The 24,737-nt window shown below is 42.7% G+C and overlaps 1 protein-coding gene across 4 annotated transcripts; it reads left to right on the forward strand.

Annotated features, from left to right (window-relative positions):
• The first annotated feature begins 35 nt into the window (after window positions 1-35).
• ttbk2a (tau tubulin kinase 2a) lies at window positions 36-24,015 on the forward strand. 4 transcript variants are annotated; one of them, XM_086049602.1, is made up of 16 exons: window positions 36-768; window positions 4,671-4,850; window positions 7,240-7,387; window positions 10,346-10,419; window positions 10,896-11,036; window positions 11,296-11,400; window positions 11,487-11,552; window positions 12,157-12,249; window positions 12,336-12,461; window positions 12,960-13,117; window positions 13,277-13,487; window positions 13,601-13,812; window positions 14,355-14,937; window positions 16,324-16,644; window positions 18,589-19,286; window positions 19,503-24,015. In XM_086049602.1, exons 2-16 carry the CDS (start codon window positions 4,782-4,784, stop codon window positions 19,975-19,977), a joined length of 3,480 nt encoding a protein of 1,159 aa, XP_085905728.1. In that variant the 5' UTR covers window positions 36-768; window positions 4,671-4,781; the 3' UTR covers window positions 19,978-24,015. The 4 variants fall into 4 exon arrangements, with proteins under 4 accessions (XP_085905728.1, XP_085905731.1, XP_085905729.1 ...); XM_086049605.1 differs by lacking the exon at window positions 16,324-16,644 and having other exon boundaries at window positions 37-768; XM_086049603.1 differs by lacking the exons at window positions 36-768; window positions 4,671-4,850 and adding an exon at window positions 5,619-6,190.
• Window positions 24,016-24,737: the final 722 nt, after the last annotated feature.

Consider the following 24,737-nt stretch of genomic DNA (forward strand, 5'->3'; position numbering starts at 1 on the left):
GGATGGATGGATGGATGAAATGCATTGGAATTTTGGGGGTTTTGTTTTAATAAAACTCCCCCAAATAACAACCCCAAAACACCGATAAACTTTCAATATGCGTTTTCTCTGAAAGTCTGGGGTTGGCTCCTGCACCTCAAAAATCAACAAAAAATCAAAACAAGGTATTAGAAAAAATATCGTATGCGGGGGTACACAGTACTGAAATTCAAAGTCATCAAAGATGCTGGTGGTTATTCGTAAACAAGTGAGCCACCTTCTCGAAACGAAACAATCTTCGCCTTTCCCACCGCCATTTTGGACGTGTTCCAAACTTGCAGATTTTCGTAATTAGAATCACATTTGTATCTTTTTTTAAATTATTAACCGAAATAGAATACGTGCTAACTATTTAGTTTCGTTATCGTTAAAAAGAAAATAATAATAATAATAATAATAATAACACAAAGTCGTTGTGACGACGACGCGCGCAAACGCGCGTTTTTAAAGCTCCTGTGCGCGTGCTCGGCTGGCTTGTTGCGAGGGCTTGAAGCCTCGGGGGCGCGCACGTAGGAAGTCCCGTCGTTTCACGTCACGTCGCGTCACGCCACGGGTCCGCATCGACCGACACAAGAGATGCTGAGGTGACAACCCCGAGCAGGAGAAACCGATTCGGAACACCTTTCCGCAATCTTTTCTTATTTTCACGCCACGATGGCATCCAGCTCCGCGGATGTTGCGGCCCTTCTCTAACCACACCCGGGCTGCTCATTTTCGGATCAAGGCGAGGTAAAGACCTTCACTAGGCATTCCCGTGCCACGCCATTTTCTCTCAGCGTTGCTGTTCGTGTCGCCACGATTGATAGCGTCCGTCTCCACGCCAGTTCGAGTCAGCCTGCTGCTTTGGCAACGTTCTCGCCACGCAACGGTTGCTGTAGTGTCCACCGCCACTGCGGCGGATCTCCATCCCCCCACCCCACCCCACTCCACTCTAAAAACACGGCACACCGTTGCTTTGCGTCGTGGTTGTATTCATGTGAACGTATTGTATAATTACGCGTGATTTGGGCGCTGGTGGGTCCATTTCACGCCACATCCGAATCCTGCGTGGGTCAGCTCAGCTGCATGCATGCATGATGCATGCATGATGCTGGGTGGATGGTGGGTGTGGGTAGGAGGTCGCCCCACGCTGGCGCCACACCAACATGTGCAGCAGAAAATTGATTCATATTTGGTTTTACACGTGCCAGGCATTTATTCAATTTTCAGTTATTTTCTGCTGTTCATTTATATCAAAATGTTAGATTAGTATTTTCTTTTGCCAGTCAATTTTTTTGTATTTAAAAAAACATTTTCTGCTGCTCATTTGTATGAAAATATTATTTCACAAATTTTTCTCCTGCAGATATATTTTTAAAATACATATTCTGCCAACTATTTATAGGAAAATATTTTATTAGCCCTCTCCTTCACATGTTTTAAAATATATTGTTTTAAAAGACATTTGTATTTTTTTTCTTTCACGTTTATAGGAAAATAAATTTGCTACACATTAGTCTGAAAATGTTATTATATTCTTTAAAATTATAATAGTATATTCTTTTACAACAAAAATTCCGCCCCCTATTTTTATTGAAGTATTTCATAAATTTTGTGCTAATCTATGTTCTGCTGCACATTTATAATATTTGATACATGTTCTGCTGTACTTACTTGATACATCTATATTTTGATTATGCTCCTGCATTAATATTAATATTTTGTTTTTGGTGTACAATGTTGGACATATATTTTTACATTTATGTATGTTTTCAAATAAAATATGTAATGTAATTCATAATTGTGTAGCATAACATTACTAAATAATATTTGTTGAATATGTTATTAAATAGAAGAAATAGTAGTAGAAATATGAATCCTGTGTGTGCAGTAGAACTTGTACAATAAGTACAAATTGTAAATAAATATACATACACACACTGATAATTAAAATTTCAGGTGTGTTTGTATTAAAGGAATAAAGTGGCTTTAAATCCGTTTGAAATGCTAACAAGTTACAAATACACTATCAGGACACTTCGTTAGGTACCTCTGCTCAATCTAAAAAAATTAGCTACTCATGATATGATCAGATTCAAAAGAACTTAATGCTAATTTCCTATTCGACTGTGTGTTCATGATTGTGGTTGTAGCTTGCACTGCATCACACTGACAGCCACCATGGCACTGGACGGTGTCGCCATGGAGACGGTAGGAGGATGGCGGGGGTCACGGACATGTGTGATTCATGGCAGTCATGGAGGGTGGTGTCACTTTCGCAGTCTGCTCCTGTTTGGCCGCTTATTGTTCCAGCGGAGAAGTTCACACAATACATTTGTGGGGTTAATCCGTCTGACACTCACTGAGCTGATGTCTTGCCAAATTTGCCGAGGTGTGGGATGATTTCATACACAATCGCGGTTCCTCACTCAGATTTTTGTCCTTGTTTATGAAAAGTCTCTTCATGTATTAACCAAGGCCAATCTAACGAAAAAGTAATCATTTACCTTTACCTCGACATGTTTTCTCAGATTGGACAGGGGATTCTTGTAGGCGGCAAGCTCATTGACTTTTGGTTCACACAAGACATAGCATTCGATAAGAATCGTTCGTAGGCACTCCACATCGTTAATCATTTTACTTCTTCTCACCTTCCAATTAAATTACCTTCTGTAGCGGGTAGCGTTTTCTCGGGTGATGTCGTAGCTTGAGATAGAGAGCCAATCACAAGCTGGAATGTCCGGGACCGCGTATAACCCTTCATATGATTGGCTGAGCCACGATCATCGGTCGAATTTATTTTTTAATCATCATGAATCATATTGGACAAAAGTGATGACCCTGTTTTGAAAATGTATCGAGTAAAAAGTACAGATACTGGTGTTGAAATGTAATGGATAAAAGTATTCTAAAATAAATACTCTGTTAATGACAAAATACTGGAAAAAAAATACTCAAGTAAGTAACGAAGTATTTGTACTTGGTTACTTCCCATCTCTGCTTTCGAATCACATTCCTACGACTACGATCCACCTAAACACGGCACAGAGAGCACAGTTGAGTGTCCAAAGACGACAATCCAAATCCATCATCGCGGCGTCTCATCCACGTGCTGACGCTTGGCAACCGCGTCGAGGCCGAGGTCATGTTTCACGGCCGCCGTGTGCTATTGCCCCCTCCGAAAACTCGATGGATGGCTTCCTTGAGGTTCCGGATCACGGCTCTGATATAGTCTGTGCGAAGGCCTGTTACGTAACGCCATGTGTCGATGAGCGATGAATGAAATGTTTGTGTGAGTGTTTTGTGGAAGGATCTCTTACTACGTAGCTAAAACCGTCGCTAATCTGTCTGTCGTCAAGTTCAGATTCTTTGGTAAATCGCCAGGGGAAAGCGATGCGGAGTCATCGGAGACGCGTTTTGTTTTTGGAGGCAGCTGCAAAGATGCAGGCAGGTCTCCTAAGCCAAAGGCTTACTGGTGATGTCGCTCAGCTGCTGCGTAGACGCTCTTTCTTGAGCAGCGCTGGGCAGACTTTAGAGATCAGGGGCCACATTTAAGTTTTAGAAGTGGCAGCTGTGCTAGGTCGTTTGTAGATGCGCAAAAAAAAAAAAGTTAATATGTGAATTTAAAATGTGTAGTGTTTTTTTTAAATTGTGTTAAAGCTTATTAAAGCAGCACTGGGCAAGAATTCGACCTTGATGAAAAAATGTCACAACTCTTTTGATGAAACATTGACTTACAAGTAGTTGAATGGTTCTTTGTCATGCCCTGGGGGGGTCTGTATCATTTATACTGGCACTAAGCAACTTTGAGGAGGATGGGAGCAACCCTGGCACACAAAAAAAATACAAATGTCCCAGAGCCTCAGAACAAACAAAAAAAAACCCAAATTATTATTTAAGCAAAATTCGATTCATTACCTCATCGCTATTCATCTTTCACACAGCCACTGGAAATAGAAATGTAATTCAGTCCAACTTGCAGGCCAGCGAGTGCTCAGGATTTCACGACATTACTCGCTGCCGCGCATGGGAAATGTGGTTGATTTTTGTCCAAACACTACCGCTTTTGTCCACATGGCACCGCCATAATCAACAAAAGCTGACATATGACACAGTGTTGCTTTAATTTAAACGTAATTATGATTTTAATACGGTAAAACATTTTAAAAAATATTTTAACATCTTGGGCAAGGTTGTTTATTTTAATGATAAAATAATAATGCTAATTTCTTTTAAGTTTTATATTTTACATTTTTGAGTCAAATGTTTTTATTGGTAAAATAATAATTGACACATTATTTGGAAGTTGTATTATTTATAATTACATAGATTATCCATCCATTAAATGTTATTATATATACATACATGTACACGTATACATATATATGTAGGTGTACTCAATTTTGATGCCAGAAGTTTAGACTTAATGAATGTGTGTTGAGTTCTTTTAAAGGGACAGTAACTTTACACATTTATACATGCTTTACACTGACTAAATTATGGATTGTCAATTCTTCAGCGTTGTCTTTCTTGGACATTCAAGCATATTCCTCACGTAGTCGCTCCACAATGTCATATATGTGCGTGTTTATTTCCCGGGGACCTACGTGACTTATTTTTTAATAATGTTTTGCATCATTTCTCATCCACAGAGTTGTTTCACAGGTTTCAGATGACCGGCACCGTCTGAGACACTGTCACTGGAGAGTGGTGGAGGGGGGGGTGGGGCAGGGGCAGCGTAGCGGTCCGGGTCGTCAGGCGGCATGAGCGGGGGAGCCGAGCAAGCCGACATTCTCAGCGTGCTCTCCCTGGTCAAGGAACGATGGAAAGTGGTGAGTGAGGACATTGTTTTAGCCAGAAGGAGTTGTAAGTCACATCTATATTTATAAATACACGTATCACGGCCTCTTATTCTTTTTGTTTTAGTTATTGTATTGTTTGTAAAGTGCTTTGTTACAGCTCTAGCTGTTATGAAATGCGCTATATAAATGAAATTGTATTGTATTGTATTGTATAGGTCATTACTTTGAGTTAAGTGAGTTATAAGTCGTCAGTCACAGCATACTCAATATTCGCATTTTAGCCACTTTGCACTTACTATTCATACTTGAGTTAGTTAGCTTTCCTAACACATTCACATCATTTTTAGTGGTCCCAAACAAGCTTTCGTATTATTTTGTCTTGTCAGTTAAACACAAGACCAACATGAAGCGTAATTGGTGTTTGACCAGATAGCGGTTAGTTTAACTGTGACTAACGTAATTTACCTGTCTTTGTGGGTTTTCTAGTGGTCGATAAATCTGGCATAGGTGTTGTGTCTCTTACGTTTATGTTGCCAATCTATTTTTTTCCCATTATTATCAAAAACAAAGTCCTTGAATCCAAATCTTAATAATCTACAGATCTCATTTCGTGATACAGTGCTACTTGATTCACGAATGCCTCAATTTATGAGTTACAATACACGGCTTATCATTTATTTATTCATTTTTTTATAATTTGAAGTCTCAAATACATTCTTCTTCATCTCTTATTTTTGGGATGTACTCGTTTTACATAGTGCCCCCTAGTGTTCCGACTGAGGTACCACATAACCGAAATGCCTTGTACAGGGTGAATGTAACTGAAATGTGTCGCCACTGCCAACATGGCCGACACGTAAGCACGTGTGTTTGCCGTCTTGGACAACAGCGGCGCAACCTGGATTTACTGCAATAATTCAAAGTCAAGTCTTTCATAAATTTCAGCCGAGCAAGTCCCAAGTCAAATTTAAAAGTCAAATTGTCTACTCAAGTCAGACTCGAGTCATGTGACTCGAGGCGCAACGGACATTTCCGGGATCGCAAGTGGCACTGCGGCAGCGTGAAGGCTAAAAATAGCCTCGCCATTGCTATTTCTGGCACTAATTGAGCTATAAAAGAGGCAAGAGAGAGGGCAATTTTTTCCCAGAGAGAGAAAGCGAACGAGACCAACTCCTTGAGCGCCAGCCGCGTTAGCCCCTCGCCGTGTTGCCACTTCCTCTCCGCTAAGGAGCCCACTTACGTAAGAATGCTGCAGTTAATCCCCTCGTGGAGGATGGCGAAGGGCACGCAGCGGCTTAGAGGGAAATGAAAGCTCCGCTTAGTGCTGAGAGGTGAGAGTGTAAAGGTTGGAGATGCAGGGTGCAAATTAGGTGAGAATATGCATGCAGCGTCTGGCAGCCATGTGCTTTTTCCTGGTGTGTTTAATTTAGGGTAGGGTGCTTAGATAGCAGCCTGTATTTTACAAGTGGATTGATGCACATGGAATCTTAATGAGTTTAAAACACGGCTGGACCACTCCATTTTGTAATCCAGGACACTGAGCATTAAAATCTCATTGAATAATTGGTGAATTGATGGAATTGGTACAAAAAAAAAAAAAAGTAAAATAAATAATTGGAACGATTTTATTTTATTACTAGGATAGACAAAAATAGTTTAATAATTCTAATTACATTTCAACCACAAAATAATTGGATTGTTTTTAAATTAGAATGAACTGTTTTACATGTTTAACATGGTGATTTTGTCCTATTGTTTATTTTGAATAAAGCAATTTTATTACTTCACAAACACACACACATTGAGTTCCTCAAGTAATTTTTTAATTGATTAAAATTAAAATACTTACACTTAGTATAATTAGAACAGTGAATTATTTTTATTAAAATAAACATTTTGACATATTTTACATAGTTTAATCTGTTTTTAATTCAAATAAATGGCTAATTAATTATAATGCATTTTATTCTTTATAATAAAATTATAACATGACAATTTACTTTTTTATTATTAAAACCCAAGAAAAAATGTTTCACAAACACACACAAGCTTTTTTGTAATTGTTAAAATAATTGGTCAGTTATAATTAAATTAATCCTAAATAATAAAATTATATCCTGAAACTGGTAAACTAAACAATTGAATATTTAATCAATGCAGTTAATTTCAATTAACTGTAACGTGACAGTGCATTATTTTATTTGAAAATAATAGAAATAATATTATATAATAAATAAATATATTATATAATAAATCTGGCTCTTTAGCACAAAAGGTTGTCCACCTCAACTCTCAATAGCACGTGAGAAACACATTTGAAGCGTGTTGATCCTTCCCTTAAAATTTTTTTTACATTTGTGATTTCTCTGTGTGAAACAGGGAATTAAGGTAGTATTTTTTCCCCTCCCTTATCATCCAGGTGAAGAAAATTGGGGGCGGTGGTTTTGGGGAGATCTACGAGGCGCTCGACCTGCTGACGCGTGTCAGCGTGGCGCTCAAGGTGGAGTCGGCGCAGCAGCCCAAGCAGGTCCTCAAGATGGAGGTGGCCGTGCTCAAGAAGCTGCAGGGTGAGTCCTCAAATGCATTCGACACGATCGGTTTCATTTTTCAACCTATTGATCGTCCTGGCTGCTGTGACCTACGGAGGTTGATACCCGAGATAAATCGTTGGGTTTCCTGCCAAAGGCCCTTCAAAAACAGTCTTGCTTGAAGAGACACAGGAAATCTGCCATTGTGCTTTGAAGCCGCCATTTTAAGGTCACTTGAAGGTCATTTCCAGGGGTGCTTCAAAGGTATGCTCGTTCTGGAAATGGCATGACATTGCTGTCAAATTTGAACCACGTAGTCTTGGCAGATGGGATGGGTTTTCATCATCATATGTGGAGAGAGCGTGGCAGGGAAATTTGGATGACTTGCCGCAAACCCAGAACCCTCATAATGACAAATGTAAAAAAAAAAAAAAAGTCAGCCCCAAAATCTTGTTTAACTTTGAAAGATCTAACTTGCTTGGCATGTCTAACATATTTTATATAAAATAAACCCACACAAAAGTCTCATTATTCATACCTGTGAAAACACTGGAAGTCCACCATTTTGGTTCAAACTGCCATTTTAGCTTAATTTTTTAACTATTTCCTGGGATCCTTGAAGGGAAATTCAACTACTGAGAACAGTTTCATTTAGCAACGTGAAATTTGGTATTCATGTGTAATGTCTAGAAGACCAACAAAAAAGTTAAAAGAAGCTAAGCCCGTAAAGACAAAGTGTGCTATTTTAGTTTGGGGTAGACATTTTGGCTTAGTAGAAGCCCTTAAGATAAAAAAACAAAAACAAAGCCATTTTCAAATAGCAACATAACATTTGGTAGGCATGATTATCATGAGTACACATGCAAAAAAAGTTTGAAGATGTCATGCCTAAAATGACACAGAATGTCCGTCTTATTAGTTTGAGGAGGTCATTTTAGGGTCACATTGACCGTTTCCAGGAGTCTGTCACAGAAAATTCAGCTTCGAAGCTTGTTTCACTTAAGCACTTGCAATTTGGTTGACATGTCCTTCATGAGTAGATCTACCAAAAAGTCTGCAGAAGCCATGCCTGAAAATGCATTGAAGTGGACATACATTTTGGCTCGGTAATACCCCAAAGTATCAAAAACAAAAAAATCTTCCCTAAATTCAGTTTTACTTAAGTTTGAATTTGGTCGCCATGTTTGTCATGAGTAGCTCCACCAAAAAAAAGAGTCATGCTCAAAAAGACAGGAATGTGGTCATTTTGGTTCAAAGGAGATATTTTGGTCTATTTTTGACTGTTTTACTTTGAAAATATTTTTTCTAGTCGCCACCAAATTTGAACCAGTATACTTGGGCAAGTCTTTTCGACATAATAAGTCGGTGTACCATGTTGGTGAAGTTTGTTGACATGTTGGTGAAGTTTGATGACTTGGCAATACCTCAACTCCACAAGATCAGAACTTGAAGCTTTTATTCTAGCGTCACTTTATAAACATTCATGTTTCGGGTGGAACAACATGACAATAACACATTTTCTCCTCTCTGTCTTTTTAACCACACGCCCTTTAATGTTTCTCCTCATCCGAGACGAAAATCAATGAGCCGAGATCATGTTAGCCATCTAATGGCCAAGGCCCCGGGGCGTCGTGCTTGGATTGCCTCCCCCCCGAGGGAACACGAACGTAACCAGAGATGAAAGCTGACTCCGCAGATCTTCGTCCAAAACACTGCAGACCAGCACAGCTGTTAAGAGAAAACATCGACAGGGACCTCATGATAAGACCAATGAAGTCTGCCATTTTGGTTTGAAGTGGCCATTGTAGACTCATTTGGACACGAAAAAATAAACAAACTCAGTCCTAGAAGTTGCGTCAGATTGCTACCAAATTTGAAGCATACAGGAGACACGAAATTGCAAAAATCTTAAGCTTTTGCTATTGCGTTTGGCCAGAGAAGATTAATGACTCATCATTATACACAAAATTTAATATCTCAACTCTAGTTTCACTTGGCCATATGAAAAAGGGACAGGAAGTCTTTCATTTTGCTTTGCTTTGTCCATTATCATATCATTTTTTGCCATTCCTATGGAGCCTTCAAAATTAAATTCCTCCTAGAGATTTTTAGGGCCCGAGCAGTGAAAGCTGCAAGGACCCTATTGTTTTCGTAGAAATTCTCCTTCTTATTATTATTATAATAACAACACAGCTACAATATCAGAGTCACTCAAAATGTCTCAAGAAGTCATGACCAAAAACACACAGGAAGTCTGTCATTTTGCTTTGAAGTGGCCATTTTGACTCAGTAACGCCCACTAGAATAAAAAAAAAAAATTTGCACCCCACAGTCAGTTTCAAAGAATTTTGTAGGCATGTCTCGACCCACAAAAAAAATGTATCAAAAAGACATGCCCAAAAAGACACAGTAAGTCTGCCATTTTGGTTTGAAGCACCCATTTTAACTCTGTACCCCAAAGCCAATCAGCCTTATCAACATGAAGATTGGCAGGCATGTCTGTAATCAGTAGGGTCATTTTGCTATTTTCAGGCCACTTTCAAAGAGAAATTCCTCGAAGGGAATGCTTCCAAATCTGAAGTTCGTAAACGTGACGTATAGATGAAGCTAAAATGGCAAACATTTCATTTTTCAGTATTGCTCGAATGTGAAGTTTGCTGACTCGCCATACAACACAACTATAGAATTAAAACATAGCCCCCAAAGCCGGTTTCACCTAACAATGTGAAATTTGCTAGTTATGTCTACCGTGAGAAGACCTACAAAAAAGTCTCAAGAAGCCACACCTGACGCAGCTACAAAAAGACAAATGAGGAGCTCTCGATGAAGGCGTTACTGGCGAAATTACAGCATGGAAGGTTTTGTGGCCTCAGCGGCAATGTCCTTCGAGACTAGCGAGCCATCCATTTTCAAGCGTCGGCGCGATCTTGCGGGTCAATGCCGATAAATCGGACAGCCAATGTCAATGTCTGACGTCACGTGTTTTGTTCCTCGCAGGGAAGGACCACGTGTGTCGCTTCGTGGGATGCGGCCGCAACGACCGCTTCAACTACGTGGTGATGGAGCTTCAGGTAAGTTGCCTTTGTCTTGCGTTGCACTTTGCTAAAAAGAAAATATTGAAGAGGGTTATGTCTTACTGTTAAAACTATCACAGTCGCACTTTTTCTGCATAGTTGATTTCCAAAAAAGAAGACTAATATTGTATCTATTTATTTTAGTTTTGTTTGTATATTTAGTTTTAGTCAATTGAGAATTTTTTCTTTAATTTACTGCATGTTAGCGTGAGCAGGGATCTTTACTTTTGAAAACCTTTGAAAAATATTCCAGTTTTTCTTGTGTAAACATATTCTGGACCATAATGAATTTATCCTCAGATCAGCTGTTTCGCTCATTTTTTTTTTTTTTCTGTTTACCAAACACGCAACGGGCATGTCTGTCCACTTCTGTTATCGCGTAAACAAACCTACTACCACTACGACTGCAACATCAAAATGTGACGGCAGATGAGACAGACGAGTTAATCGTTGTCATCCAAATGTCCTGGCAGGGTCGTAATCTGGCCGACCTGAGGAGGAGCATGAGCCGGGGCACGTTCAGCATCAGCAGCACCCTGCGTCTCGGCCGGCAAATCCTGGAGGCCATCGAGAGCATACACTCGGTGGGCTTCCTGCATCGCGACATCAAACCGGTAAGCGTTTTTGTTGTTGTTGTTGTTGTTGTTTTGGTGGGGTTGGTGAGTTTTATGTAAATGAGAAAAATGAATAAATACATTAAAATTAACCAAGTTTAGGGAAAAAATGTTCATGCTAAAACTTGGTGGGTCGGATTAGAGAACCGAGTGAGCCATGTGTAGCCTGTGCCCCACACTTTGCGCACCACTTATATCACGTGGAAAAAGGCCTCAACTTCATATTTTCACAGAGTTTTTTTTTTTTTTTACCCTTTAGTCCAACTTCGCCATGGGTCGTTTCCCCAGCACCTGCCGCACATGCTACATGCTGGACTTCGGCTTAGCCCGCCAGTTCACCAACTCGTGCCAAGAGGTCCGACCGGTAAGTGCGCCGCCACCCCCCCTCCAGTACGTGGCCAAGAAACCATTTTTCATATGTACTAATCCTCCCCCGTCTTTGATTGTCAGCCCCGCCCAGTGGCAGGATTCCGGGGAACGGTGCGTTACGCATCTGTCAACGCACACAAAAATAAGGTAAACATGTGATGTCCAGAAACTGTGGGGATGCGCTACATTTAAGTGTGTTTTGCTGATCTGGTATGATACTCTTACAGGCAAGAATGGGTGCACCCTTTCTGTCGGGATTGTTGATCTAGCTATGCGTGTCTAACAAAAAATTGTGAAGGGTGTGACTTTTTGTGCTTATGAATTTTCCCAAAGATCTTTATTATGTTTTTTGTGCTTGTTGGTGGGGTGCGTACAGGGAAAAGGGAATGCGGAATCTCTGTCTGGATTTTTTTGATCTCGCTACATGCGTCTTACTTCTGCTAGCTAATTTTAGAATTATTTTGTGATGAGTTTGAAATGTTTGTGCTAGCTCACTTTTAAAATATTTTGTGAAGTGTTTGAGTTTTTTGTGCTTGTCGGGTTCTCCGTGTGGGATCTCTGCTGGGATTTTTTTTTATCTAGCTACATGCGTTTAAGTTATGCTCGCTAATTTTCATGTTGAGAGGTGTGTGCCGGGAGGTGCATTCTCTGTTGGGATTTATTTTTTTTGGGCCGTTTTTGGCTTTATTTAAAAAAAAAGTTGTTTCTTTTGATGATGTGTTCGGTTATATTTCTCAATGTTGGTGTACAGGAGATGGGTCGTCATGACGACCTGTGGTCCCTCTTCTACATGCTGGTGGAGTTCCTTGTCGGCCAGTTGCCGTGGAGGAAGATCAAGGACAAAGTAAGGCAAAAGCAATCGCACCCTTCTCACATCTTGCAAGCGCAAATGTAATATCATTTGACTGGCGTGCATTTGTGTTAACTCAGGAGCACGTGGGCAAATTAAAGGACACATACGACCACCGTCTGATGCTTAAACACCTGCCGGCGGAATTCGGCGTCTTCTTGGAACACATCTCTAGTCTGGATTACTTCACCAAGCCTGACTACGAGGTGACAGAGTTTGATGTCTCCATGTATTGCTGCAATTTTGTTCAAATCTAAGTTTTTGGAGGGTATAGAACTACATCAACATTGATGCTAGTTTTGTTAGCATTGATGTTTTACATAGTTTGTTAACATTGAGCTAGCGAACCTTTTGTAAGACAAAGTCAATGTGGTTTGGGTAAATACACAATGTGTAATTCTCTTAATTTTACATTTAGTTTTCCAGTAAACCTCAACTGGGAGTGTCAGTTGACAGCTTGAAGCCTCTTATTTTGAAGATTTGTTGATTATTTGCTGCTTGTTGTGAAATTTGCTGCCACCGTTTAGCCCTCGCAATTCAAGGCACAAAATTGTCTGAGCAAAAAGTTGTATCCTGAGTCACTCATAAATTGAGGTTTCACTGCAAATAAAAACATTATTTCTGTATGCAGCCCTCAGAGGAAGAGGTTTAGGCAACCCTTGTGGATATTGACCCTTTTTGTTTTTTAAAATTTTTTTTTACAGCTGTTGATGTCGGTGTTCGATAACAGCATGAAGACATACAACGTGGTGGAGAACGACCCGTACGACTGGGAGAGGACTGCCACGGACGGCACTCTGGTCATCAGCGCCAGCGCCACCACGCCGCAGCACCACACCCGCCTCACGCCCGCACACATGGGGTGTGTTTCCTTTCAAGCCGACACTTTCAATAATAATTTGAAATAGGGGGCACATGTCTATCATAACAGGAACAGTTACTGGACTTTTTCTTCCCAAACCTAAAAGCTAACACGGCTAAAAGTAGGTACAAATGACTTCCTCTATCTTCCCCGCCTCAGCATGGCCAACGCCTCAGTGATTCCGGGCGACCTGCTGCGTGAGAACACAGAGGAGGTTCTGCAGGACGAGCAGCTCAGCGACGCCGACAACAACATGGCCGCGCCCGAACGTGTTCCGGGTTCTCCAGGCCACCCGCCGCGGACGCAGGAGGCCGACGTGTGGGAGGAGCTGGACCGCAACCGCAACCGGATACGCACGGCATTGTGGAAGGTGAGCCCTAAATTACCCTCGACATCATTTGTGTGCAAACCTTACATAGGTTCAGAACCCTAACCATGTCCTGAGACGCGACATGTACAATTGTGATGTGACCTGCCATCCAGGCTGCCGCCGAAGAGGAGCAAAGCAACCCTCAGGGCAGCCAAGGCCACCAGAGCCCGTACGGAGGCCCCAGCTTGGGGTCACCCGCCAAGATTTCGACGGAGGAGCGCGAGGGTCCTCTGCTCAGGAAGCTACGCAACATTCACAGCTTTGAGCTAGAAAGGAGACTGGGCCTGGAGTCCAAACCCAATCCAGAACGCTTCCTAGAGGCCTGGTACGTACCCAGTGACTCTGTGCAACCCTAACCCGGGCTTGAAACCCCAAACTGAAACACTAACCTGATTTGAACTGTAATTAAGACCCTATCCCAGGCTTGAAACCCCAATTTGAAAGCCTAATCCTGTTTTGAAACCCTACTTTTGAAACCTTTACCCTTTCATAAAACCATAATTTGAAACCCTACGCCTTTCTTGAAACATTAACTTGAATCCCTAAGTCTACCTTGCAATCCTAACCCTTGCTTTGAACCCTAATTTTAAACTTGAATACAAAACCCTGACTTGAAACCCTGATTTAAAATCTAAAATCTAACTCTAATTTGAAACGGTAGCCCTGACTTGAAATGCTACTTTGAGTCCCTAATCACATCGTAAAACCCTCATTTGAAACCCAAGTGCTTACCTGAAACCCTTCTTTGAAAATGTAAACATGTCTTGAAACCCTAATTATCAACCCTAACACCACTGTATTAACCAACTCTAGCCCTTCTATTGTTAAATGTCCAGTATGCTTAGTGTCTGTTTGGTGTTATTTTAGTCCCACAAAGCAGACGCCCAGCAGCGCCCAGCAGCAGCAACAACAAAAACAAGAGGACGAGGAGGCTGCCGAGGGGGCCGCCATCATCCCAGTGAACCAGGCTATGGCACCTCCCAACGTGGAGCGTCGCGAGCGGGTTTGGCACTACGACGAAGAGTTCCTTTCTGGTGGTGGCGGCAGTGGTGGGGGGTCTCCCAAAGCGCCGTCTCCCGCCTCTCCGGAGCATGGCGACGGGGCGGCCAGCAGTGGGGGGTTCGTGGCCCTCAACCTCAGCTCGGGCCGGCAGGACGTGGACTCGCGGGACTGGGTTATAGTGGAGCGGCCCGGAACCAAGGCCAGCTCCAGCCCTTCAGAAGAGGAAGAGGAGGAGGGAGAGGATGAGGCAGAGGTTCTGCAGGAACCCGGGTGGGACCGGGGCGTGCTGATTACAGACTCCGGGAAAGCAAAGCCAGACAGTTTGGCTTCCTCTAAGGGGAGTGCGAAAGCCGACAAGCTGGAGCTCAGCGTGGGGCCCGCCGAGGCCCTGCCGCCCATCACCCCCACCAGCCCCGCCGAAGCACTGACGGAGGGGGTCCTCACCCAGGTAAGACCTAGTCCATAGTGACTGCGCTGTGCTTTTTTTTTTTTTTTTTTTTTGAACACTGTTCAATGGCTGCTGAGTCGGCGTTCTTGCTGTCAATGCTCATTTCTGGACACTCTGCTGTGGTGATAAACTAAATGCTTGATAATCAGTGTTTCCCAACCTTTTTAAGCCAAGGCACATTGTTGGCTGGAATCCTCATATCTCTAAAACCATTATTTTCCAGGAAATGAAAAAAAAAGCATATCTTGTGCTGGAACTGCACAAATGGAAAACAATTTGGGCTTTTAAACAGATTTACTGCTATTAATATCGTGACACGATGACGACGATACATTGTGTCAATTTTAATAGTGCGATATCACGAGATTTCCGATATTGTGACACCCCTAATAAATAGTAATTTTTCCGGCTAATTAAATGAAGTTGAATAATTTTGTTGATTGTCACGGCACTGTGGTTGGGAATCGCTGCTTTATATGACATTAAATCCACACGTTTTTAATCGGTTTACATTTGGAGGGCTTTCGGCTTTGAGTTGCAGATCATGCTTGATTTGATTTGAACTTTTATTTGCAATGGCAAAAAACATAATTAGCGATGGGCATTTGATGTCATTTCCTGGACTGAACGAGAAAGAACTACCCGATTTGAAAATATTTTGTAATCTTTCTATTTCACTCGCCCCCAAATTAATCAACAATAAATTCTTTATAAACGTTTTTACATTATTATGCCCATTCCTAATTACTTACAATCCACTTCCAAAGTCCTGCTCAGCCTATGGGTCCAGAAAAATAACCCTAACCCTTTTATATGAAACAGGAACATAGCATAAAAATGCACATGTAAAAGTGCCAGGTCATCTTTGTCCCCCGTTTCGTGTTGTTGTCATTTATACTGAACAGTGACATGGAAAAAAGGCATAAAAATGTGTGAAAATGAAATCGGCTTTTCATACTTTCTCCCAAGGGGGACAATTGCGAAGTCGACATTTTTCCCCTCCATGTCGGTGCTATTTGGAACAGTTGATATCGGGGGAAAAGGGCAGAAAATCCCAGCTTTTACAAGCTGTATTAAAACTGTTTTTGTTGCTACCTTTAAGGCGGAAAATTGCCAGGTCAACTTTGTCCCCAATTTCTGTGTCAATGCCATTTAGACGGAAAAGTTAAGAAAAAAAAAAAGGAAAAATGCAGTGTGTGGAAGCTGCTGTTGACACTGCCTCTTGAGGCAGAAATTTGCCAGGTCAACTTTATACCCCTCCATTCCGTGTCTGTACCATATAGAACAGTGATATTATGGAAACAAGTTTTGCAGTCAGTATAAAAGGGGCTCCAACTTCCTCCCTTGTTTCCCCGCCCCTCCTCTCTCCACCCTCCCCTCTCTTAGCACCCCACCTCTCCTCCGTCCCTGCCCGAGGAAGTGGCCACCCGGACCTCCGGCCCCATCCCTCTGCGCTCCCCCAGCCCTCACACCCTCCTCAGCACCCTGTCGGACCCTCTCCACCAGCACCACCCGCTGGCCATGAGGCGCAGCCAGTCTGCTGACCAGCACCGGGACCGCCCGCCGTCTTCCTCTTCTTGCCACGCTTCCCTACCGCTTCCACTCAGACCCTCACCCAGTCGCAGGAAACTGCCCGCCATCCCGGCCGGCGCCCCCAACGCCAACTTCCCCTCTGTCATACGTATAACCAGGGCCCAGCTGCAGCAGGTGACAGGCCCCCCTCACAGCGGAACCTCTCAAGTCCAGTGCACAATAAACAAAACAAATGCTCTTTTTTTAAATCGGATTCATTGAATGATCGAATAATCAATCATTAAAATAATCATTAGTTGTAGCTTGTGCATGAGCTACTACGGTCAAAATTGACGCTCAACCCGCAGACTTTTATCAGCCAGCCAACTCTAGACTCTAATTCGCCGACACCCACGTCACTCACCAGGCCAGTCCCTGCCTTTTAAAGCCCTACACAATCAAAGTCACAGTTACTACAGGACAACGTGAGGATGCCGACCCCAAGTGGACAAAAATAATACCCATGCACATTTTATTGTGTTTAATCCTGCAAAAGCAAATTTTCGCAGATTAATTGGTTGGGGAAAATGGTGTCGGTACTCGATTTTCAAAATATTCAACAAAATCTTCAATAACTATTTAGCCGTAAAATTTTGCAAAAACATCCAAAGAAATAGCCAAATGCAAACATCAAGTCTGTGACTTTGGAGGTTCCGCTCTAAATAGACATCCATTCAGCTTCTATGGCAAAACATTTTACCTTTTATTTTTTTTATATTTATGTGCATATTTTTCTTATTGCTTTAAGCTGCTTGTTTTGTCCCCCCCCCCCCCATTCCTGGGTTCATTTGCTGAAACGCTGACACTCGTGCATTGACAGCATGGCTCTAATGTGTTCTTGCTCCAAATGATCTGAGCACAAGTGTGCGTTTGTGTGTGTTTATATGCATATCGTGTGAGTGCAGCATGTGTGTGCGTTAGGAATGTCGACTCATGACCACAGGTCGCATGATCTCTTTTGTTTCAGATCGTCTTTGTGCTCTCCATCTTCCTCTTCCTCTCTCTCTCCCTGTATTTGTTCCTCACCCTCTCTTCACTGAAGCCCCCTGCCAAGTTGCGTGAAACCAAACCTTTCCTGTCCGCCTGTCCCTGGTTTAGCGCTCACAAGCTTGACTGACACCATCCCCTTTAGCACGTGTTGTGTGTCTGATAATGGTAGCTATGGTACTGCATGCTGTGGTTGACCAACTTATCGCCATTGATTACTACCCCCACAAACTTTATGTATGGAGAGTAAACCCACACTATTCGCGGGGGATGGGGACCGAGCCCTGCCGCGAATAGCCCCAAACTGCCAGTCCTTGATGCCCCACTGATAAGGCTCACAAACGCCTATAGATGCCACAAGATGGCGCCGTGGCACTACTTTTGTATGAGAGTCTTGTAGAACCCACGCTCATTTGTAGACGCTTAGCACCGAGATGCGGTCAGATGGCGCCAGAGCACTACTTTTATAGAATCGCTGATTTATAGCGCATTTCATACACAGCGTAGCTCAATATGCTTCACATACTGTAATTGAAAGCACCGCATTTAAAAGCAGTTACATATAGAGTTAAAGTAAATAATTTTTTTTTAAAAACGGTAGCTTAGTGCAAGAACAAGATTTCCGAAAACATGGTTTTTAAAAAAACTAGAGGAATGTGTGATTTGTTGAAAAAAAACAAAAAAAACAACCCAAAACCATGTCTAATATAAAAAATTATTTGGTGCCACGGAAATATGTTGAGGGAGCTTAAGTGAGGCCGTTGCATTGTATAGTAAAAAAAAAAGTGCTTTGCTTTGCTGCCATCTGTGGCATCTGTAGGCAATTCCAGAAATGTTTGTGGGGCTGTCAACTGCTCGTGGATTACCGCTATTCGCGCCAGGGCTCGGTCACTATCCCACGCGAATAGCAGCGGTTCACTTGACTCCAAATTTCGCTTCCTGCATCAGGCTACTTGCTGGAGCGCCACAGCGCAACATGTTGTAGTCTCCCAGCAACAAGCCTTTTTCCAGCAATTAGTCACTTATATCCCCTTGAAAGTTTAACAGCCTATTAACTTGAAATGTGTTGTCCCTTTGTCCCCCCCCCTCCAGTTGACGGCTCAGCGTCCGTCCGGGCTGTCCTCGGCGTCAGTTTCAGACAGCGTCCACCAGCCGGAGAGATGCGCCAACGCCGAAGCGGAGCCCTCCGCGGACTCCCCGGGGTCGCCCACAGACCCACCGGCGGTAAACGGGGACGCCCCGAGTCCGGTGCGGAGCCGCCGAAGCGACTCGCCCCACTCACCTCATAGTCCCTCTTTGCCGAACGGACACCAATCGCCAACTCCTCCCTGCTCTGAGAAAGACAATCCAGCCCCAGAAAAGGTGGGCAGCCAAGTTTCCCCCTCCGCGCCTCGCCGCCGACAAAGCCGCATCCCCGTGCTGGAACCGCCGCCCCCTGGCTCGGCCAAAGAAAAGCTCCTGCAGAAGAAAGCCAACAACCAGGTCCCGCTGCCGTCCCCCTCCGCCTCGCCGTCCCTCTCGGACCGCCGCGCACCCGCCGCCGTGGCCTCCCTGGCCAGGGACCCGCTGTCGTCCGCCTCGGACCGCTCCCAGGAGGAAGACTCGCTCATGGGCTCGTGCTCGGACCGGCATGGGGACGCCTCCCTGTCCTCCTCCTCCAGCCCCCTGTCCCGCCGGAGCAGGATCCCTCGACCCGTCCACTCTGCCTCGTCCGCAGAGCAGTTGGCCGCTCAGTTCCTGCCCCGCCCGCCTCCTGGGAAGCCGCCGTGCCGCAACACGGTGGAGGGCAGGTAAACCTTTTTTTTTTTTGCAATGTCATAGCTATAAATAACAATGCATGCTAAAGTCCGTCTTGTGCAAGCTTTTGTGGGTCAAACTTAAAAAGAAAAAATGAAAATATCTCCAAATTCTGACGTGTGACACCTGGAGGTACCCAAACCGGGATTTGGGGTTTCTTGAGTGCCCGTGGATTTGTTCCACATGAAATGACCTTTGTTCCCCTTTAGGATCCGGCGCTACCGCATCCGAGCGGGCAGCACCAGCGACTCTGACCTGCTGACCTGCCTGGCTCAACTGATGCACGGCGCCCGCGGCTCCCACGCCCCCCACCACCGCCCGCCGGCCCCTTACGCCGGCTCCCGGACGACGGGCGTCAGCAGTCTGACCAGCTCGCCGCACCACGTCCGCAGCTCCAGCGCCTCGCCCCGCAGCTCGTCCTCGCTGCAGCGCTCCGTCAGCTCCTCGCCGTCGCGCCACGAGCACCGCGGCAGCTTCGGAGGAGGAGGAGGAGGAGGAGGCGGAGGCTGCCTGGGCCGCAGCCGCTCGCCGCCCAGCTTTTCCGGATCGCCTCCGCCGCGCCGCCTCTACCACCACCACCAGGAGACGTGCTGCAGCCGACAGGCCCGCAGCGCCACCTTCCACCTGTCCCGGGGGAAGGGCTGCAGTCGAGAAGGCAAGTGCTCCAGCAAGCTGGCCAGATAGTTGCCCGGAAGTAGGACGAAAAACAGTTTTCGGTCTCCCTCTTTCTCTTTCCGAACCTCATAGCGCCCTCATAGGTTGGGAATCACTGAGCCGTAGCGTACTGTGTGAGTCGCTTCCCTGTTGATTTATCTCGCATTCACAATGCAGTATATAGTCCCTTATTTATTAACCCGTTAATACACTTGGTTTGCATACTGGGACTCTTTCGGCTGTTTGACAAAGCCGTGCCGCAGTTGTACAGTTGTATTATGGAGATTTTTTTTTCTTTTGATGCTTGGCATTGCTTAAACAAGGCTTCCCCCGACCCTCCCCCCCCCTTTGGTTTTTGTGTTTGTGCTCCAATCGAACGAAATCGCTACGAAGATACAATCAGTTGCGTCGAGCGCGTGGAAACACGCAAACCTTCCTGTGCCTACTGTAGTCCCTTTTACGCAGCCCGTCCAAACTGGGATTTATCCACCTTGTGGGCGAGTGGTTGCACCAATATTCCACCTCTGGAGGTGGTAACAGAAGCCCCTTTAACGCCATTTGAAAGCTGGCATTTTTGCATGTCGCTGTACAAACGGAATGGGTGGACTCTGCCTTTTTCCCAGCGTCAAGAGGTGAGTCTCTGAAGCCCTTGTTACCCTACCAGTGTGTCGACCCAGCATGATTCCACCTTTGGAGGTAGTAACAGAAACTCCTTTCCCACAATTTAAAAGTCAGCACTTTTTTGCGTGTGGCTTTTATGTGCAAGAGGGAATTGGTTGACACTGCAATTTTGGTGGCATCAGAAGCCACTATTACACTCCTGGTGAGACGACCCGGCATTGTTCCACCTTGGGAGGTAGTAACAGAAACCCCTTTCACACCATTTGAAAGCTAGCATTTTTGCGTATGGCTTTTCTGCACAAAAGGGAATGGGTTGCAGTTTGATGGTATCAGAAGCACGACCGGTGAGTCGACCTGGCAATATTCCGTCTTGAGAGGTAGTAGCAGAAGGTTCTTTAACACCACACGAAAGCTGGAATTTTTTGTGCCGCAGTTTTCTACAAATCCAATAAGTATTAAGTCCCCAATTCGATAGCATCGGAAGCCCCTTTCACACCGCCTGGCAATATTCCACCTTTGGGGGTCTGAACACAAGCGCCTTTCACTCCATTAGGAATGGCGTTTTGCACGTCACAGTTTTGTTCCAACACCCCAAAGGGTTGATGACAATTTTACAGCCTCAGCAGTGGTCTCAGAAGCCCCTTTTGCACTAACTGCGAGTCAACCTGGCAATACTCCGCCTTTGGAGGTAAATGGGTTTCCACACCATTTTAAAGTCATTTGAAATCCATGACAGAAGGCAGGGATAGGCGTTTTTTCCTACCTTTTTTCCATGTCAATATAATGTATGGAACCGATAATTGACAGATCAACAATGATTTAATGAATTAAATTAAATGCTAAAAAAATGTCTGGACGAGTAGGAAATGTAACACCCACCACTCACTTCTCCCACTTTACCGATAATTGACAGATCAACAATGATTTAATGAATTAAATTAAATGCTAAAAAAATGTCTGGACGAGTAGGAAATGTAACACCCACCACTCACTTCTCCCACTTTGTCATATTGAAAGTAATTTTCAATGCGCGACACTTGTTTTAACTGGCATGCCAGATGCCAGGTTCTGTGTGAAAGTTAACACTTTTGCAGGGTATTTGTGTGAAAGGGGCTTGTGTTGCTATGAAGCAGGAACTGAAGACTTTTTTTTTTTTTTTAATTGTCGTAATAGCGGTAGAATTGATAAGCCTTGGCAACACCAAGAGTATTAGTGATGAGTGAGTTGATCTTTCCAGGCACTTTTGGGCACCTGCGTAGTATTTTAACACAGTTTAACAACGCTCATTTCAACATCCCATCCAAATTATAAGTACTCGAGTGAGGGGAAAAACGGTGTGTTTGCGCACGAGAGCACCACTTTTTAATTCCAGCACTAAAGCTTCTTCTCCGCTTGTACGATAAACAGCTTCTTCTCTCCCGGCACACTAATGCATTCCCGCATGCTGAATCCACTACTAAGACAAAATAAGCTGCATCTTTTTAACCTCACTGTGAATAATAAGTTGAAAAGCTTATCACGCAAACTTTCTTATGAAGAGCTGTTCTGTGATGTGGTGCTCCGCCGGCCAATTTAGTAGGATTTCTTACTTAAAATGGAACAGTATTTATTAGGTGACTGACATACTGTATTTGGGGGCAGCCTGACCACACCTTGAAAGGATGGCAAAATTTGGTGTTACAGTGGCAGAGTCTGACCGCCAGTGCTATTTTTGCACTACTTCCTACTAAATTCAATGAGAGCGTATTGCCTGGCCCTATCCAGCGACACTATACTTATATATGATAATATACATAATATATTTCCGCTGCACTGTACTGGCTCGGCTTCGTTTGGGTTGGTTGGTTTTCTACTAGCATAGAATCAACCCGCTCAAAAGTATTTATTTATTCTTTCTTGCTCGTTCCTGATATGCGTTGTGACGTTTTCTCCGCACTTGTGGACCTAAAAGTCTTTGTTAGAACAACTTGAAAAGTGTTTTTGCATAGGCCCTGACAAAATTGACGAAAACCGTCAAGTAGGGCCCAACCGATATGGATTTTTTGAGGCCAGTGTTGATTATTTTTAACCAATTGATTTTAGAAATATATAGTGGATACTAAAAAAAATATTTTTTGGTCCCATAAAGCTCAACAATAAAGATGTGAATTACAGGCAGAACATTTGCTATTTTTTTGGGGGGTGGGGCGGGGGGGGATTGTTTCTTATTACGTTTGTCTTATGCTGTTATGTGTTAAAAAATAAATTTAAAAAGGCAAAAAAATAAATGGCAAAACTCTGCCAACTTTTTGCCGTTTTTAAAAGTAATCTTGGCCCATTAAATTGCGAATTATTGGTCGGGCCCTAAAGGCACAGTGGGATGGACGCTATTCGACAAAAATGCTCGTTTTACTCAAGTGGATCTAGAAATGCGTTCACACAGAGATGAGGCAAAGCACCAAGCTAAGCTTAGCTATTATGTGTGTTTGTTTTGACTCGCACATCCAACAAATCTGCTCAACCACTCCGTTTGGAACCCCGGCTGACCTCGTACTAGAAATAGTTCCTTGTTTTGCTAATGGAAAAACGGCAAAAGCTAGTAGAGCCGAGTAGGTACTGTGCAAAGGAAAAGGGGCACATTTTTCTGCACTGACTTTGAAAGATTGTGATTTTTTTTTTTTAAGTCCACCGCGGAACAATTTGTGTTTTTTCCCCTTGATTTTGCTCAAATAGGCTGTGCAGATGGATCACATTGCCAAATATTTTGATACAACACATGCTCTGAATGGTCACAGGAGCGTGTAGAGCTGCTCGTAGGCGTCCCAACGTGCCACTTTTTCGCCAGACGGCGTTCGGTCGGCTAGTTGACGTTTGGTCTGCCACCTTAACGCCTCTTCTCCGGCCCCTTTGAAACACAAAATGATCCTTTGTCGCACTGTAAAATAATCTCAAATACATTTTAAACAGGCTTCAGCGGAAGTGAAGTCGAAACAGCAATGAAACGGTTCCTTTGGAAAGATAATTACGTTTGTTTCGTTAACGTACACAAGTAACGTGCAGTCGTAGCGTTAGCAGTTTTGTTTGTCGGATTAGGAAGGGGTTGTTGTACTTTTACAAAATACTTGACGTTTTATTTTATTTATGGTGACATTTTGCCGATTATTGCCATCCGTTAATTGATCTGATATTTATTTATTTTATTCATAATTTTATTAATGATTGCATATGTGTGGGTTTTAATCCCAAAAATTCTCCATGGGAAAGAATGTATCAAGTGTTTGTTTTTGTTTTTTGTCGCATTGTATATAATTGTAATTATTTATGTTTATGATATCATTTGTATCATATCAATGCCTTGTACAGTGATTTTTCTTCTTTTTGTTTTGTTGTTTTATCTTTTAAAATTATTTTGTATTTTATTTTTATAAACTGGTTATAAATAAAATACTCATTCCGCATGCATATTAAGACAGTTGTGGTGTTTTTTCCTAATCCTGTATTTCTCATACAACAAACACATCAAATAAATATTTAATTTATTTATTACATTAAAACAAATTCTTTTCACAAGAAGTATTTTCAGTATATTAGGCACAGTAAAAATGAGTCTATATTTAGTACAATTATTTACTACACAGCCAATCAAGGTTAAAATTATGTGCATTGTACAAAAACATCTATCAAACGTTAAATTGAAATGTATAAACAAATGACAAAATGGAACAAAATACATAATGTTTTACCGTAAAATATATAATATTTATTATGAAGGCTAAATAATCGAATTAATATTTTTGGAACATTTTTGTACAATATGTTTTTTAAACAAAGCCAATCAAGGTTAAAATATAATAAAGAATTCTAATGGACAATTAAAAATATATATTTAAAAATTCAGCTGCAGAAATTTTTTTAACAAATAATTTATATTTTTTCTATGAGAAAATATTTTAAATTTATCAAAGAGGTTTAAGTCATTTTTGTACATTGAGGTATAGATATGTTTTACATTGCCAAGCAAGGTTAAAATATAGTACAGTAATGTGTAAAAGAATCTATAAAGAGGTTAAAATGCAGACTACCAAAAATATATACAATTAATTATTAATTTGTATAGCTTCCACTTGAATGGTCTAAGACAATTAAACATGAAAATAAAATATAAAATAAAAAAATGAAAGTAAAAACGG

This window comes from Filicampus tigris, chromosome 13 (assembly GCF_054856515.1).
Source record: "Filicampus tigris isolate MCC_2025a chromosome 13, RoL_Ftig_1.0, whole genome shotgun sequence".
Taxonomy (NCBI): Eukaryota; Metazoa; Chordata; class Actinopteri; order Syngnathiformes; family Syngnathidae; genus Filicampus; species Filicampus tigris.

What these genes read in the sequence shown, in the direction of transcription:
- ttbk2a (XM_086049602.1), top strand. Translation starts at nt 4,782, where the DNA reads ATGAGCGGGGGAGCCGAGCAAGCCGACATTCTCAGCGTGCTCTCCCTG. An exon ending in CGGAGGGGGTCCTCACCCAG is followed by an intron (nt 14,938 to 16,323) that starts GTAAGACCTAGT and finishes CCCCTCTCTTAG; the next exon opens with CACCCCACCTCTCCTCCGTC. An exon ending in CGCAACACGGTGGAGGGCAG is followed by an intron (nt 19,287 to 19,502) that starts GTAAACCTTTTT and finishes GTTCCCCTTTAG; the next exon opens with GATCCGGCGCTACCGCATCC.